Raw genomic sequence first — 19174 nt, forward strand, 5'->3', positions numbered from 1 at the left:
GACATGTTTCAGAATAATGAGGCAGCATTCAGGAGGAGACAAGTCTGTTTTCTGGCAGCATTTGTCCAGAAATTACTGGTTCCCTGTGCGTAAAGATAGCCCTGCTGTCACTGAAACAGCTGTGTGGTCCTTAATCCCACTCCCCACAGAACCTAGAGGTGTGTCCATACTCTCTCCTTCTCCTTGTGAAGATTAAAATAATCTGTCACACACTCTGTTTTCTGGCCACATTCTACATGGTAAAACACCATGAGGAGTTTTTGGTTGTAGCTGATGAGAACTTAGAGCTGAGGGGCAAGTTTTCAAGAACTGAAGAGCACTTTCGTTGGCCAAAGTCAGAAAAGGAGTCCAACGTAAGAAAAATTGGTACCTAGAAGGAAGAAAGAGTAGCCGTGGTTTTATGGGTAGAGCTTACCATGAAAAAGTACAAAAATGGTGAAGAAACTTTAGTGATGAGTTACACAATGAAAAGGTTTTCAGAAATAGATAGATGAAACTCTGTAAGAGAAGCCTCAGATTCAACTAAATGATAATGGATTATTTTTTCAACGAAAATTATTTTATGAACTCTACTAAGCAACTGTGGGTGTCTGGTGCAAGGAACTGTAACATGATATTTTTAACAAACTTTCCAGCCACTCTCAGTGGTGTTATGAACATTCTCAGGCTTAACTCTCAGCATCAATTACTGGGGAGACTTTTCATACTAGAGAGTAATACACAGATACAAAGAAGGGGAGTTGATAGGTTTTCTCTTTTGAAATGTGATCAGCATTATGGTTCTACTTACTTTTTGGGAATATTTAATATTTTGGTGTTGAGGCTTGCTACATGCGCAGTGACAAAGGATTCTAAGCTGCCGACGACACAAAGAAACTGAAAGATAAACAAGAAAGAGTTGAGAATACAAACAACTGTCTGACTGCGTATGGGCTCTGTATCCAAAAGCTGGCCTTGCTCCCTCTGGGATTGCTAGGCTATCCTTTGTATTTCTTCTGGCAGTCACCAGAATGAAAAGTATCTAAGAGCTGCCACCATTATCATCAAAAAATGTGATAATGAAAGGAAGCCACAGGAACCAGGTTACTGTAAGATAATAGGAAGGTTGGTTTGTATTTATTCGGGAATCTACTACTATAGCAATAAGAACTCTTCTTCCTTGCATTTTATGTGGGTTTTATGGTCATATCGAGTTAATACATCTTGGTAAGGAATTCTTATTTTACCACTTCTGGTTTATTTTACCTTAGCTCACAGCAGCTGATAGAAGATCTAGTGTGTGCCGATATTTTCAGAAACCTGGACAACTTTACAAATACCACTTGAATTTTGTCTGGATTGGTTTTGTGGGAAGGAGTGGGTTAAATAGGAGCTGGATGCATTCAATTCCTTCTGTTCTCAGAACTGACATCCTCTTTCCCTCTGGAGTCTGCCTGTGCCAATAATAGCCAGAACAGACCCTCTGGTGTGCTCTAGCCCTTTTTTTCCTCCTGCAAAAGTTAGAGAAAATGGCTAGATCGTGGCTGAGACTAGTCAAGTGATATGCCTATGGTGAGAACAACTGAGTAGAGAAACAACTGTGTTTGAATAATTATTTTGTTTCTCATCCAAAAAGGTTTAGAAATAACAGTGAAAACTGTTGTGCTATAGTTTTCTGAACTCTCTGAAAAAGAGAGACTTATTTGTTTTGTTTCCAGTTCAGTCCATTTATTAAAATTCTATACCTCACTTCTGAGTCCACTATACTGTTATAGACAAGAGCAGCTAACTGTTGGTGGTAACGTACTTTTCCTGTTATTTTCTTCCAGTCTCTCCTATCTTTAGTTCTGCATTTGCCAATGAGGAGTTTGCCTAATCTATGCTCACCTAATTAAAATTTTTCCTGTATTTTCTGTTTCATAGTTATGTGGGAAATGTGATTTCCCTGAGGTGACATCATATTCCTATTCAAAAGGGGGTGGGTGGGTAGGTAGGTAAGAGCAAAAAATTTTTTTCCTCTGCTCTCCTCAGCTGAGTTGTGTGTTGTTCCATTGGCATAAAAAAATTTGACAGAATCAGAAATAGAGGTACTGGCAGAGCTACAAGAAACTCATAAGAGTAGCAAGGACAGGAGGAAGAAGCAGATTTTTTTTTTCCCCTTGGATTAATACACAACTGGGGATCTGTGAGATCTCAGTTACAGAATAGGAGAAAAAATATTTACATTTCAGCCTGGATTTAGTAAGATATGTTCCCTCGGAGGTGGTTTTCAATGAAAAATGCTCTTTCTGCCAAACATTTCCAATTTCTGTATCTTTGCCACTGGGAAACAGTAAGCTTTATATTTCACAGCTGCTTTTCAAAAAGTTCTGGATAGTTTCACTTCTGTAGGCTTAAAGAGCATTAAAGGTGATATTTCAGACAGGCTTCTGTATTGCTGCTCCAAGGTGGGGAGTCTTAATACCTTAATGTCTCCAACCTGTAGCAAGTTGGCCAACAGGAGGATGGAAGCTGAAAATTGAGGAGCTGAAGAGCAGGCATGCTGAACCTCTGGCAGCTTGTTCTTGTCTGTGATATCTCCTGTTATTTAGACGGAAATTCCAGATAAGTGGCATCGAGCCACAAAATTATGTTTTACTTCCCCTGAAACGGAATTTGTCAGGAGTTGTGCCTTGCCTGAAATACTACTACTACCCCAATATAGAAGGCCTCTTTCTCTTGAATGTGAAACTATTTCAGTGCAGAATTTCCCTTTTACTCAGGTCAGGACCAGTTATAGAATCACAGAATCAACCAGGTTGGAAAAGACCTCTGAGATCATCGAGTCCAACCTATACCTAACACCACCTTGTCAACTAGACCATGACACTAGGTGCCACATCCAGTCTTTGCTTAAACACCTCTAGGGACGGTGACTCCACTACCTCCCTGAGCAGCCCATTCCAATGCCCAATCACTCTTTCTGAGTAGAACTTCTTCCTAATGTCCAACCTAAAACTCCCCTGGTGCAGCTTAAGACTATGTCCTCTTATCCTATCACTGGTTGCCTGGGAGAAGAGGCCGACCCCCACCTGGCTACAGCCTCCTTTCTGGTAGTTGTAGGGAGTGATAAGGTCTCCCTTGGGCCTCCTCCAGGCCAAACAATGCCAGCTCCCTTAGTCAATCCTCATAGGACTTGTGCTCCAGACCCTTCACCAGCCTTGTTGCTCTTCTCTGGACATGCTTTACCACGTCAGCATACTTTCTAAACTGAGGGGCCCAAAACTGGACACAGCACTCGAGGCACAGCCTCACCAGTGCTGAGTTCAAGGGAAGAATCACTTTCCCGGTCCTCCTGGCCATACTATTCCTGATACAAGCCAGGATGCCACTGGCCTTCTTGGCCACACTGCTGGCTCATGTTCAGCCTCCTGTCAATCCAAACTTCCAGGTCCCTTTCTTCCTGGCTGCTCTCCAGTCACTCTGGCCCCAGCCTGTAGAACTGCAGGGGGTTGTTGTGGCCAAAGTGCAGGACCCGGCACTTGACCTTGTTGAACCTCATCCCATTGGATTCGGCCCATCTATCCAGCCTGTCCAGGTCCCTCAGCAGAGCACTCCTGCCTTCCAGCAGATCAACACTTCCCCCGAATTTACTAAGTCCACCCGTTTACTAAGGGTGGACTTGATCCCCTCATCCAGATCATCAGTAAAGATATTACACAGGACTAGGCCCAACACTGATCCCTGGGAGACAGCACTAGTGACCGGCTGCCAACTGGATGCAGCACCTTTCACCACCACTCTCTGGACCCGACCCTCCAGCCAGTTCTTAACCAGCAGATAATGCCCCTGTCCAAGCCATGAGCTGCCAGCTTTTCCAGGAGATGATGGGAGATGATATCAAAGGCTTTGCTGAAGTTCAGGCAAACTACATCCACAGCCTTCCCCTCATCCAACAAGGGGGTCCTCTGGTCATAGAAGGTGATCAGGTTGGTCAGGCAGGACCTGCCCCTCCTAAATCCATGCTGGCTGGGTCTGATCCCCTGGCTGTCCCGTAGGTGCTGTGTGATCACACTCAAGATGATCTGCTCCATAACCTTTCCAGGCACTGAGGTCAGGCTGACAGGTCTGTAGTTTTCCAGATCTTCCTTCTGGCCCTTATTATGGACGAGTGTCACATTGACCAACTTCCAATCATCTGGGACCTCCCCAGTGAGCCCGGACTGTTGGTAAATGATGGAGAGCGGCTTGGCGAGCTCTTCTGCCAGCTCCCTCATCACTCTAGGATGGATCCCATCTGGTTCCATAGACTTGTGGGCATCTAAGTGGCTCAGCGGGCCGCTAACTGTTTCCTCCTGGATTACAAGGGTGCAATTCTGCTCCCCGTCCCTGCCTACCAGCTCAGGAGCCCAGTTATCCTGAGGACAACCTGTTTTATTGTTGACAGGTTTTCTTTTCCACTTTCCTTGTTGTGGAATCTGACAAAGCTAAAAGAGATATACAGTTCTGCAGAATTTTTTCCAGAAGTGCTCTGAAGATTTAGCAGGCTGTGAGGCTTGAGTGAAGGGCATGGTGCAGGATCCCAGGAAGACAGATCCTTCCAGTGGCATTGGTCAACAGAATTACTTATAGTTAGTATTGCCCAAGGCAAGGGAAAAGTCCACAGTTCGTGTGTTCCCCCGATTGCATGTACACAATCATAAGCACTCACAATACGTAATATTCTTCCAATGTGGACATTTGTTCCTCACCACTAATCCTTCAGTCGGTCCTGAGAGAAAAATGAACTTATTTTATCTTTAAAATAGGATGAGATAAAGAAGTGCTGTAGTAGCATTTCAGTTTCCTAACTTGCATGACTGAGACAGAAAGTGCTTAGCTTGAAGCGTGGCTGGTGGGAGAGATAACTTGCAGTATTTTATTCTGAAGCTATTTTAAAGTGTCTGTTGTTAGCTGCGTGACCTGACTGGAAAGACTCATTCCAGAGCAATACTAGTGGGGCCCAACCTGTCCATAATATTAAGATTTTTTTGCCAGTGGAATAGATCCATCATTATAAACCTTCAGAAGTTAAAAAAACCTCAGAGTAGGGTTGGTACATTTGTCTTTGTTAGGCTGACACAGACAATCTGTTCATTTTTACACCAGGGCTGTGACTTTGTATCACTGTGTGTTTTTTGCATATATTTTTAATTTCTGACGGAAAGCAAATATTTTGTAACAATCCAGTAGTATGGTCTAGACACCACAGGTTTCTTTCATAGGAAGAATCCAAGTCACTGCAGCCTAAAAATACATAATTGGTGAATGCCTGTGCCTCTGTTAGAGACTTGCTCCTCCGCAGGTCAGTGCTCTGACTCCAGGTGCAAGCAATACCAAGTTCTGGGCAAATGTGCAGGGAATACTTGAATCTAGAGAAAAACTCCAGTCTGTGCTTAATCCCTGAGTCATGTTGCTTTATTTCTGTTATCCAACACTAATTTTCTCTCATGGGAAAAGCAAGCAAGCAAACTACAGGCAGTGCTTTCTTAGTTTACTTTTGTGGTGTTAAGAGGCTTGTGAAATACTGTAACACACCATTGTGTGAGTGAGAAGAAATATATTTTCTTATTACAAATCATTTTATTGGGTTTGTTGACTGAACACTAAACATAAAGCCTTTGCCCTTCCTCCATTACCTCTCCCCCTCTCAGATTTACAGCATCAATCTAAGGCATTCAGTGGCAGCTTCAAGTCTGCAAAATGTGGGCTTTTGCTTTCTGAGCTTGGCTCAGGGGAACTCGGGACACAAGTTAAAATTTCAGATAGGTAGCAGACAGTCTGGCCTCAGCTTATAGACATTTATTGGCAGACATACTCTGTCAACAGCAACAGTATCTACTTCTATGCAAAAACACAATATTAAAGTATTCATTTGTTGCTTTTTAACTGTGGTTGAAGTTCATCAAAGATGGAGACAAAAGTACTGTATAACTCATACTTGGCTCTGCACACCCTCTAGGTTTTACTCACCCTCACTGTGCAACAGTTTGCTAAAATTCCATGTAGTTGCTTTACTGTCACTTCCTTTTATCCACCTGATCTGAAGAATCTGGTACATTCCTTTCCTTCTGAAATTATATGATTCTAATTAATCCTTTGGGGGATGAGAATGGTGGAAGAATAAGAAATAAGAGAGGAGTTTAAGTTCAAAGTGTTGAAAGACTGCAAGAAATGAGTGCACATTGCTGGTCAAGTGCATCATCTGGGAGCCTTTTGCTGGGCTTTTCTGATTTTGGCTCCATTTTTTTTCCTGTACTTAGTGTTACTGTCCTCCTTACAGTCACCCACAAGTGTATAAAGATATCAGAGTACTTAGCATGACAGAAGAGTGCTCACTGAGGGTGTTTTCTCATGCTTGCTACTTTGTAACCCTTTTAGGACACTGAGGAATGTTGTGAGTTAACGTCAAAAAGTATCTGGAGAAGGAACCTTATGTCCCTATGGATTGACTATATTTAGAAGTTGCTGGACAGGATTGAAGCAATTTTTTTTTCCTCTTATACACTTTTTCTTGGATAGCTGATAAAGGTCAATTTATCTCTCAAAATGTTAGTGTGTACAGTCCTGATGGGTGATGTCTACAGTAGAATTCAGCCAGTCCTGTTCAGGAGCTGGCTAAGGAAACAAACAGCTTCTTCATCTCAAGAAAGTAGGCAGGAAACTAGTTACAATTATGAGCCTCATGGTATGAGCCGACTGTTTTCAGGAAATACTACTGCTGTGTATTATGCCTTACACTTCCATTTTTTTTTGTTTCCTGCAGCTTGTTAAATATACAACAGTTCTCCTTTTCCTCCCTCAGCAACGTAATAGTGTTGGAAGTTATATTTAGTTCTTGTCAAGTTACAGTAGGCTTTTTATAACCACACAGTAGTGAAGAATAGGCCAACAACACAGTGAAGGCAAATATTGTAGCTTATCATAAACCTTTTTTGTAACCTAAATGTTTAGAAAGAATAGGGGTGTAGAAGGATGATGTACTTTATAAAACATGGAAAAGATAAGAAGCAGCCTCCTAAGTGTGCTGATGTGTTAGAGAAGTCTTTTTGGCTGCAGCATGAGTGAGCAAAAAGACTTCTTCCTTTTGTTCAGAAAATATTTGCTGACTGAACATGATTTAGAAAAGTAAATGTTTAAAATTTCATTAAAAGAAAAAAGTGCCCAGTCAGTTCAATGGGCATGTGGAGAAGTGCAGTTGGGAAGAACTAGCACTACTACCCTCAGTGAAATAAAAGCGAATGTTATTCCAGTGGATTTTGATGGATTCATTAGTACCCTGAAAACAGAGATAACTTTAAGATTTCCTTTAGCAATCACTGAAGTAGAAAATCTTGCAGTGCGGACTGAAGGACAAGAAGTGAGTTGCGCAGTCTGTTGCTGAAAAGGGCCTTCTACTAAAATACCCCTACATATGCCTGGTACATTTTTGGCCTCTGTCTGTTCATTTTTAAGTTGTCTTATTCTGAGAAATGTCTTTACTTCAATTTTCATCTTATTTTATGCTTATTTTATTCTCAGCTCTTTACTTGCTTTTCCTTTCATGTCCTCACTGTCATGGAAGATGGTCCTGCAGCTTGGGAGCCATCAGAATAATTGAGGTGGAGATAATCAAGGTTTTGTTGTGAGGCACTACAAGCAAATTCTCTGCTGCAATCTGTGAAACTCAGGGGCTAGGCATTAAATGCCTTAAGCATTCTTGCTTTAATCTGTTTCCTAAGGACCTTCTCTTGGGGCCCCTGAAATGTTCCTATGTTTCATTTAATCGCTCAATTTTTTTTAAACTCTGTTTTCAGTAATTACCAAAACCTGGCGATGAATTGTCACACCAAATAGAATTTGGCTTGTGAGTCACTAGGCAGAAATGTGATGCACTGTCTGTAACATGTAGGGAGGGGCAAATGGGTGTAGATGCTATCAAAATTGGTTTCATTCAAACGCAGAATTACTGGCAGTTGTACAAAGTCTGTGATATATTCAGAGCATTAAAGCAGCGCTCTATTAGTGCAGATAGAGTCTCATATCTGTTTGGATCATTACCTGATTCTTAAAAACATTTGAGTTTGGAAGTATGTCTTTCTGATATGCATTATTACCCTAGAAATTACCCTAAAATTGCCCTTGGTTTTAACTCTGGTACCATTACTTTTTGACTTGGCTAGGAGCCTTCCTGGTGGCTGAATACAACATTTCTGCTATCTGCTGCTGCACTCATGTTCTCATACCCAATTTACTATTTTCTTTGCAGACCAGGAAAAATATGATGATGATGAGATGGAGAGACTTTACAAGTCATTAGAGCAAGCAAGCCTGTCTCCCATTGGTGATCGTCGTCTGTCAACGAAGAAGGAACTTAGGAAGTCATTTATCAAACGCAGCAAAAACCCCTCCATTAATGAGAAACTCCACAAAATTCGAATGCTGAACAGCACATTAAAGGTGAGTTTGCAGAGCTGGTCAAGGAAAAACCTAAGAGAAAGAAACAGTTTGGCTGAAAAAAGAAGCTGCATAGACTTCAGCCAAACTCTAATTACATATTTACTGAAAGCCCCAGAGAATTTGGGTTTTGATTTTTTTTTCTGCTTCTTTTTGATTACTGATCTGTGTTTTGTTGTTCAATTTGAACTGGAAGCAGAGGCAATAGTTCAGAAGGGACTCTTCTTGCAGAATTTCCAGCCTATTTGGAAAATTTAATAGAGAAAGCTTCTCTTAGCTAGCTGGAAAACTTGCAAGCTCAGCTGAACGCACTAAACAGGGGAGCCTTAAAAAAAGAAAAGCAGACAAAGTATGTTGATGATAAAGGACATGAAAATGACCCTGAGCCAAAAAAAGTTTTCCTTATGTGATTATTAGAGAATGTACAGGATGTGCCAAAGTTATTGTAAAAGACCTCCTGTAACTAAAATATTTTTCATAACAAAAGCATCCTGCTTTTAATTTGGAAATATATCTCAAACTGGAGGGGTGTAGGGGTTCAGGAGACGTCCCATAAAAGGGCTAGTAAATCTGTCTGGAATATGGGGATTTATGATGCTGTTTACTCGCCAGCATCAAGCGTCAAGGGATTTCAAAGCCTGCTTCTGAATGAATGCAAACCCAATGCTTTACTTGTTTCTTTTTGTATGCATTAGAAGCAGGAATTGAATATCGTGTTTCACATGCATGTATTTGACTTCAAGCATTGTAAGCTGGAGAAATGCACATAAAATGGTTGGTCTTGATGATCTTAGAGGTCTTTTCCAACCTTAATGGTCCTATGATTCTGTGATTCTAAAAACTTATCCTAGCAGCACAATCACTGATTTCACTAGTACTTGCAATGGGAGGCTTGGCTTTGGCACCTCTGCTTGTGTTGAAATTTCTGAAAGACACAATTGAAAAGGCAATTGGGAATTTAGGCATTGTCCCTGGTTCCATATGAGACCTGATGAAGTCTCTCCTCAGTATCAGAGAGTCTTCAGTGGTATGGCAGTGACTACAGCAGTATTCATTTGCATCAGAAATGAAGTGAGCCCATCACATAACAGAGAGTTAAAAAATATGCCTATTTTATATCATAGGAAGCTAAATACAGAAACATTCTGCAAAATTTTCCCTGATGGGAACTTCACTAATAAATCTAAGAACCAGTTAGTAAAAAATGGAGTTGTATTTTGTGAGACAATCACTTTCATCACGGAGTTAAATGGAAGCCTTACTGCCAGACATGAGCAAGGAGGACAACCGTGCATTGATTTAGCATGGGAGTATGTATAAGTTGTGATTAATAGTGCTTATAAAGTGAGTCTTGTCTAACACTTGTGTTTAATATGGAAAACTCCTTTTTGAAGTGGTCATAATCTATAAAATGTGTCGATTTTTTTTTTGCTTTCTTCAAACTAAGAAACTGGAGTATTGACCGGGAAAATGCAGCACAGACACAAACAGAGTTCTGTACACAGCAGTGTGTAAATTAGCCTGTCTGAAAGGCAAATGCCTGCTGTGGGAAAGTGCCATATTCTTTACATCAATGGAATTATGTGCTTTTAAAGTCTATTTTCTTAACATATAGTAGAGACATAAGATAATTGGAAATGATCTACTGGAAATTTAAAATCAGGATTTTTTTTGCTTCTGTTCCATATGTACTCTGTTTAAATTAAAACCCTATTAGTTTGAAAAGTGACTTATGCAAGTTTCACTGCAATTTTAATTTTTGACCTTTGACTCCACATCTTTAACAACAGATTAATGTTGCTGCCACAATATATCATTAACAAAACATGCTTTGGATACTTTGTAAGCTATGTGCAAATGCATCACAGTCATAGTGAATGTGGGAAATAGATTTAGTGCTACAGGAAAAATTCCATGGCGTGACTTATTGCCATCAAGTTTGTCCAGTGGAAATACTCTTCTCTCCCTTCTCCTTCGTTATCTCCACTCTTCTTCTCTTAGGCTAACTGAGCATTCCTCTGCATCAATGCCAGCAGTCCTCTTACAAGGGCTGGCACTGAACAGCTGAACAAGCTTTTGTGTTTAAAAAGGAGCTAAGCCATCACAGAGATTAGAGCAGTTGAAAGTTCATGACAGCAATAGTGCAATATGGATGTATAAACAGCTGATTTCTACTACCAGGAAGTGAAATAAATGTGTGGAAGTATTTTCAGGTTGTTTTCAAGGCAACCACCAGCACAGAGTGTCCTCAGGTGTGATGAACTGGTGGCAACAGAAGATGGTTAGAACTATTCCATTGCTTTCACACACAGACTGGAGGGATGGAGCCAGGAAAAAGCAGTTAAGGTTTGTTATTGCAGCATGGTGCCTTTATGAAGAAATTATAGCTGCTAACTAGGGTTTCTCTATCCTGTGGGCTTCTCTGTCCCGCATGGATAGGCCAAAAGGGCTGGAAAAGCAAAGTGGTTCATAATGTCACAGCATGTGATGACACCAATGAACATCAATATGTGTAATGAAGACATAGCCAGGCTATTTTCAGTGGTGCCCAGTGACAGTACCAGAAATTATGGGTTCAAACTGAAGCACAGGAGGTTTCCTCTGGGTATCAAGAAACCCTTTTTTCTGTGAGGCTGACCAAGCACTGACACAGGCTGTCCAGAGAGGCTGTTGAGTCTCCATCTTTGGATGTATTCAAAAGTCATCTGGACATGGTCCTAGGCAGCCTGCTGTAGGTGGTGCTGCTTGAGGAAGGGGGTTAGACAAAATGAGTTCCAGAGGTTCATTCCAAGCTCAACCATTTTGTAATTCTGTGACATACAGTGTCTCTGTATCCCTATATCAGTGACTGCTTATGTCTTGCAAGAGAACCAGGGTACCTGCAATATATGGTCTGTGCTGTTCTTGCCTAAAAGTACACACCAGATTTATTAGTGGTGGTAGATTTATTAGCTGGTGGGAGATGGCAGCCACATGTGCTCTAGCCACTCTACTGCCAGTGCACAAATCATATCCAAAATTATATTCAGTCTAGCTCCCAGAGAAGAGACATTTATAATGTGGCTATGGAGTATTTTTTGAGAAAGTGAGAATTGGTTTGACTTATAGAAATAAATGTTGTCGTGTCTAGTTTTAGCGAGTACTAACTTGTGAGACAGCATAACAATGTGTGATTTTTCACATGAATCTTCCCTTGTGAAGTTTTGCTAAGAATCCTATAAAAAAAATCTAGATGAAATCATAACTTGCTTTAAACTAGGATGGATTTTTTCCAGCAGACTTAACTTTGATGACCTATGCTCTTAAAAATGAGAACAAGCTTCCAGGAGGATGGATAATTTGCCATCTCTTTGTGACATGGTTCTTTAATGTTCCCAGACTGTTTTTGTTATGGACAATGAGCTTGACAGTTTCTGTGGGAAATAACCACTCGTTTTCTTCCTAGTGTAAGGAACATGACTTGGCCACAATTAACCAGTTGCTAGAGGACCCGAAGTTGACAGCACTGAAGTACAGAGAATGGAGGAGCACAAACATCATGTTGGTCCAAGATATTTATCAGCAACAGGAGATCCTGAATGTGTCCACAGAGAATGGTGAGGAGCAAGAGATGACTCCACAGCTAATCACTGAAAGTGCAATATGATCAATGGTTCATGGCAAAATTTTTCTCCATGGGTCTTCATGTACAGGGACTTTAATCTGCTGTATCTTAAGGTTTGTTTTTTGCAAGTGTTCTTCAGAAGAAAAACAACCCCTTCTCCAAACTTTCGATTTCTCTTGCAAAACGCATTTCATTCCAAAAGAGTAAATGCCCCAAGTTAAAAATGCATGCCTGAATCATCTGGGCTGCATGTCTAAGAAGACTAATGAAGCAGTGAAGAAATGTTTTTCAGTCTTTGGAGAAGAAAATTATGGATGTCCAGTTCCTGGAAATCACAGAACTGTGTAATATGTCCCATATAAATGTGAGATCCTTGGGATTGCTTTAACCATATGACTTACCTTTAAATGAAGCTAAACCAATACCAACAGGATGTAGTCTGCTCTGCCTTTTTACCCTCTAAGGTGACCTGATATATGCATTTTCGTATCTTCATTCATTCACTTTCATCACTGTACCAGTTTAAACTGAGACAAATAGAATAGTAATTATGCATGAGTTTATACAACAGACAGCCACCAGGCACCCAGTTTGGGCCCTGCCTGATGTTCTTTGAGTTTCAAATTTATTTATGGTCCAGGCCAAGGCACTGTCTTTCTACATGAAGAAAAGGTCTCTTAATTTTTGCTAACAGGTAATTTACTCTTCAGTGAGACAAGTTTCAACTTTTCTTATGAACTTGGCAGAATTCCTTGGAAGATTCTTTTCCTCATTCTTATTTTTGACAATTGGGAATATATAAGGTACAAGTTCATCCCAGAGTCTTACTTGGGAAGGTGATCAAGTTCACAAGGCAGAAGCTAAATAACTAAATTCCTGATGTGTACCTGAATGTATAAAACAAAGCTGCAAATATTTTTGTAAATATATGTAATTTTATGGCTTATGTGAATGTGACTGTACTATATATATGTTTTATTTATATATTTATATATACTTAATTTCCTAATATAAATAGGCATGCATGGACCAAACCCACCCACATGCAAGTGGGTATAGGTTGACTTCAAATGCCTCTTTGTTTTTTGTTCCATTATAAATCACAGTAATGGCTCTACAACTGAGACGACCTTGAGACATCTGATTAACCTTTTTCTTCTGATTTTCTGACTTTGAATTTTAGATGAAGAAAATATGTGCAACTTATGGCCAGAAAAGAAGTTTTCTGGAAAGTTTCAGGATTTCTCTTTGGGGAAACAAAAATTAGAGGTTTTGCTGCAGGATCACATATTTTTGGCTTCATTGTCCTCAGTATAAGGTTTAGGTTTTTATTCTTCCCACCTTTTGCAGGTGTACAAGTATGAGGAATTTTGCAGAGTGCTGAATTTTGAAAATCTAGAATTAGCCCATGTAGTGGGTTTCTGTGGCTGGATTTTGGTAGCCGGGGAGGGGAGGGGGGGTGCTACAGAGATGGCTTCTGTTAGAAGCTGCCAGAAGCTTCCCCTGTCTGGCAGAGCCAATGCCAGCCAGCTCCAGGACGGGCTTCCTGCTGCTGGCCAAGGCCAAGCCAATCAGGAGTAATAGTAATGCCTCTGTGATAACATATTTAAGAACAGAAATGTAATGAGTAGAAAGAGTTCCAGCCAGGAAGAGCAGAGTGAGAACATGGGAACACCAAGGTAGACACTGAGGTCAGTGCAGAACAAGGAGCAGGAGGTTCTCCAGGTGCTGGAGCTGAGGCCCCTGCAGCCGGTGGTGCAGACCTTGGTGGAGCAACTGTGCCCCTGCAGCCCATGGAGGACCATCGGGGTGCAGAGACCCATCTGCAACCCATGGAGGAACTCACACTGGAGCAGGTGGATGTGTGAAGGAGGCTGTGACCTCGTGGAAGGCCCAGGATGGAGAGGGGTCCTGCAGGAGATGTGCGGCCCGTGGAGAGGGAAGCCCACGCTGGAGCAGGTTTTTCCCGGATAGGACTTATGGCCCCTATGGGGGACCCATGTTGGTACAGCTCAATCACGAAGCACTGCACCCCATGGAGGAGTGACGCACAGGACAGCAGTTTGGGAAGAACTGTTGCCTGTGGGATGGACTCACGCTGGAGAGTTCCATCAAGAACTGTCTCTCGCGAGAGGGACCCCACGGGAGCAGGGGAAGGACTCCTCTCTCTGAGCAGTGGCAGAAACAACAACTGACTGCAATCCCCATTCCCCATTCCCCTGCACCACTGGGGGGGGGGAGGAGGGAGAACATGGAAGGAAGAGGGATGGGGGGAAGGAGTTTTTAAGATTGTTTTATTTCTCACTCTTTGGCTCTTATCCTGTTAGTAATAAATTTAAGTACTATCCCCATTTTGAGTCTGTTTTGCCCATGAAGGTAATCAGTAACTGACCTCTCCCAGCTGTTATCTCAACTCATGAATCCTCAGCCGTTTTTTTTTCTCTCTCCTCTGTCCAGTTGCAGAGGGAGAGTGGCTTTAGTGGGTTCTTGGCATCTGGCCAGGGTCAACCTGCTACAGCCCACCATTCTCAAATGCCACTACAGGAACTGTGACAATCTTCTGTTGGCTATTTTATAAAGATATTCTTTGTCATTAGCTTTCAACACAATTTATCTTTTAAAGCAAAGTACACTATAGAGATGCAGCCATTGTCACCTGTCTTTATACATTATATGTTTTATCACAGCTTGACTGAGAAAACAAAAATTAATAGTGCTAGTGAGAACACGTGAAATCTTTTCCATCTGTGTAGTGATTAGTTCAATTGTTGATACTGCATTTTTAATACTCACTAGCTTTTCTATTAAAATAGAGACATGGAATTATGTCTCAGTGCATAAAAAATGGCAGCTAGGGCTATGCTGAGTGTGAAAACTGAGGAGCAGACTGCAAACTATAAGAAAGGGGAAACTGAGGGAAGGTTGTAGAATCCTTTGATATTGGCTTTAGTGGAAGAGGATCAGGGAAATGGGTTGAATGTAGAAGCAGGCCTATGCTTGGTATAGCATCCCTGCCTCAGGGATAAAGGGGTTTTGGAGTTTGAGGGTAAGGACTGATATTGGGTCAGGACATAATAATTGGGATTGGTCTGCTAGTGGGGAATAAATGTTAGCTGAGACCTGGAAGTAGGTGATAATTACTAAAATGGGAAGAAGATACAAAACCCTGTATGGTTAAAAAACTATTGTTTTCAGGAAATCGTCATATGAGTGGTGATTTCCTCACTTCACTAATTCTAACTAGAAGTTGACAGACATTAAGCAAGCTTAATACCTAGTGCAATTTGGTTTAGAGTAATTGCATCTTAAATACTGTGTCCATTTTAAAGTTGGGGTTTTTTTGTTGATTTTTGTTTGTTTGTTTGTTTTAATCTTTCACCATTCACAGTGACATGATGTCAATTAACTGCTGAGAGCACACTGAAAATTAGGAGTGTAGGGATTAATCTGCTTGGTCCATCTCATTTGTAACTACTTGGTGCTGAGTAATTGATAAATATTGGAGGTCAAATTACATGTACATTTTCTATCATGCATGCGAGTTTCTCATGAAACGAAGCATGTAAACACCATTTTTCTTCAAAGCATCTTCACTTAGGTCTAGAAAACAAGCACATATTCAAGTGGCTTGTTGAGCTGGGCCAGACAAGTCAGTGCCTTGCAGTTCTGAGCACAGTCCTAGTCAACTCGATTTGCTGAAGTAGATTTGCAGTATACAAAGGAAAAACATTATGTGGCCTGTACATGTTGTGTTGGCTCTTTTCACACTGTGCTTGTATAAGCATATACAAAACAGCTTTCCAAACAGAGATAGACAAATGTCCTTGGACTGCCCAAACTCTACTATTGGTTCTGACAGATCACGTAGCCTAAAATAGCTTTTAAATTACTGTCTTTCAGATGGTCAGTAGATACTTATTGTTGAACTATTAAGGTTGTGGAGAACTGCTGAGAATGTGCTGTATCTCCCTCTTAGAAAAGAACAGAAAAGTCTTGAATGGGCTTACTTTAATCCAGTTATTATTTTTAACAAATTCCTGTGTTCAAGAAAACAAATGTATGAGTTTTATGCAAGTACAGTGCTGGAAGCTTAACTCCATTCTCTCCAACTACTATTTAGACCCAAAACAAATGGAAAGCATGGAAAACGTGAAGTGAAAATTACAGTAAAACAGGATTAATTTTCTAGCATTGCTAATTATTATGACAGTTTTCACCTATTGTTGGGTTCATCACAAGGGGCTGCGCAGCACCGTGAAAGGCACAATCGGAGACAGAAGCGTGCACAAGCTGACAACTACAGCCAGTGGAAACAGCGGGGCCCCACCTCAACAAGAGAAATTTGGACTACTCTGTGCTCTGCTCAGTGATGCTTGGAGTAATTGGTATTTGTCAGGCTGGATTTGGAAGACCTGCACTATTGACTCATAGTGTAGGGAGCTGTGCATCCCTAGTGTGTGAATGTCCGGAATTCTTTAACCATCTGCCTCACAGGACTTGGTTTTTGTACTTTTCTGGGAGAAAGTGTGTGTGTGTGTATGTGTACACATGCACAATCATTTCTCTGTCAGTAAAGCCTTTTGGTATTGGTGCATTAAGTCCAGCAATGCAAAGTTTTGAATTACTGATAAGAATATCTAATTGCAACTGTTTCTGCAGCCTATCTCTGGTAGCTTTTTTGGAAATTGAATCTCTCTCTTTTGGTGGTGTAGATCTCAGGAGCTACCAGAATGAAGTGGGATCATATTTCCTTTCCTTTTCTCTTATGATCGGAGAGATTTCATGTAGGAATTATGAATCATTTCTGCATATAGTTCTGATGATTTAATCAATACTGAGGTTTTACCTGGAACAGGAATAAATAGGAATAAATAATATGCTACTTTTCTTTTTTTCGCAAATAATCTTAATTTTGGAGGAAGCTCTTGGATGGAGAGAAAAGGCTGTTTTGAGACAGCAAAAGAGGGAGGAGAAGAAAAAGTGCGGTATTTAATTTAAAACTCTCTAGATATTCAGCATTTAAAATTATTTCTAACTTGGAAAAACTATAGGCATGTTGCACCTATTGTGTCAACCTGTAAGCTTACAGGTCTATTACAGATTTAATATGAAAATTTGGGGTTTTTTAACTCTTCAAGTAGCAAAGGAGTCCATGTAAGCATAATTCTATGTGAGGAACTCCTTGTTTTGTGGTTGGGGTTTGGGCTTTTTTTTGGTCTTTTGCTTGTTCAATCATACAAAAGTAACCAACTGTAACGAGGGCCTGGGCTTACTTCATTTATATGAAACATGTCTTTCTGTTAACAGGAAGCTAGAGTGGTTTTCTTACAGTAGTAGAGCCAAAGTGGAATTTCCTGTTTTGTGTGTGGCATTTCAAAGCAGCAGACATTTTAAGATGTTAGTGAGCATTTCCTTGACACTTGAAGATTTATATCATTTTGTTTTGCTTCAAGCTGCAGTACTCTTGCATTTTTTAAAAACTGGCTTCATTATGAACTGAAACAAAAATTGATGTGAAAAAAGGAAAAGTAGAATAGAAAAGCTCTGAGCTAAGATCAGGCTGAAATTCTCATCTCTGCATAAGGGTAATAGGAGCTAAGCTTGCCAAAAGCTGAGCATTTCAACACTGACAAAAGATGGTAAGGTGTTGAAGAGAGTACCAGATTCCTTGAAATTTGCCATGGGAGAAGTTCTAACACCTGTCTGCTCTGGAAAAAAAATATTTTTCTAATTTATTTCCTCTTGGTAAAAATGCAAAGGGAGTGGTTTATAAGCTGGCAGTAAGTTAAAAATGACATATGCATGTAATTCATTGATAGTTCAGCAGCCTTGATGTATGATCTCAAAATGATTGATTTTAGATGACTCAGCCTATAACACAGAAAATCCATTTCTTTGGGAAAGCATTGTAGCTACCAGTGTCTGAGGCTTATGCACCCCATCTGGTTCATTTTGAGGATGCAGGTATACAGCATTTCTACAAGGAAACAGCTTGTGTCATCATACCATAGCTTAGTAACCAGTCCCTGTGTCCTAGATGCCTTAGGACCTACCCAAATTATTCTGACAGTTGAAGCTGCTTATGGTAGTTTTACCTTCTCCCACACAAAAATAAAAAAGGATATGAAAACACATCTCTTGCTCTCATGTGAAAAGAAACTAGCACTGCTCTAGCAAAGATTCAGGTAAGTCACCTTATTTATGACTTTTTAGCAAAATTACCTTGTGAAATGCCATATGTGCATACTAATAGCAGTGCTCTTGTGCAAAGCTTTCAGTGATGAGAACTGGCTGAAAGGAAGTATGAGTGTGCCTATTCCATTACCCTCCATGTAGAGAGGAAAAGCCATGCACAGAGGAATATCTGCAAGGATATCTGTTAGGCAGGGGCAGCGCCTGCAGCACCATGAAGGTATATGGAATCCCAATTCGGTAGTTTACCTGCTATTTTTTTTCTTCACTGGTTTAAAACTCACAGCACAATGTTTGCACTCAGCGCTGCCTTTTTACTGCTTGTTGCCCACACATGCGAATTGATTTTCATGGAATAACACACACATCTTGCAGAATGAGAGCCTTATGTTTGCACTTGTCAATTAAACACTGAAATGAGAGAATATTTTCCTCAGCCTTTTTTTTCCTTTTCACTGCAGATTTTTGAGTTTACTGCTATATAATAAAATAAGGTTTTGCTGGTTCTTAAAAAAACCAATATTACTATTAAATTGTATAATCTGGAACCAGGAAGAGTCAGTGAATCATTTGACTGAGGAATGCCTTCCACTAGTTGGCAATGCAATTTTTGAAACTGCTGTTAAATTAGTTAACTCTCTTTAATTGGTTATTGTAATCACCCTTTAGAAAAGTTGGTCTCCTCTGACAGGAAGGGATGTTCCTGAATTATTTTTAGCTCACAGAGAATTTAGCTCAATTAAAAGAGGTTTGGGACCTCCCAAGGTTTTCAGTTTAGCTGGATAGGCCAGCCAGGTAGCAGTACCGTGAAGATGTGTTTCCCAGGAAATGAGCTTGTCCTAAGAGCTCAGCTGCTCTTTCTTCTTTGAAGGAAGAATGTCCCTGTCCTCTCTGTTCCCTCAATCTATGATTCTATGAATCTCTTACATGCTCCCACTGCTTGCC

The 19174-nt window shown here is 40.6% G+C and overlaps 1 protein-coding gene across 3 annotated transcripts in view; it reads left to right on the plus strand.

The window, feature by feature from the left end:
• The window catches only part of IPCEF1 (interaction protein for cytohesin exchange factors 1), a 63769-nt gene extending 46451 nt beyond the window's left edge, over nt 1-17318 (plus strand). For all 3 annotated transcript variants that reach the window (XM_051801690.1, XM_051801689.1, XM_051801691.1), the window contains 2 exons: nt 8246-8436; nt 11879-17318. In XM_051801690.1, coding sequence (XP_051657650.1) covers nt 8246-8436; nt 11879-12079 — 392 coding nt within the window. In that variant the 3' untranslated portion in view covers nt 12080-17318. The remainder of the gene's footprint in view (nt 1-8245; nt 8437-11878) is intronic.
• Nucleotides 17319-19174: the final 1856 nt, after the last annotated feature.

Source organism: Manacus candei, unplaced genomic scaffold, assembly GCF_025592945.1.
Source record: "Manacus candei isolate 608988 ecotype Guabito, Panama unplaced genomic scaffold, ASM2559294v1 h1tg000052l, whole genome shotgun sequence".
Classification (NCBI taxonomy): Eukaryota; Metazoa; Chordata; class Aves; order Passeriformes; family Pipridae; genus Manacus; species Manacus candei.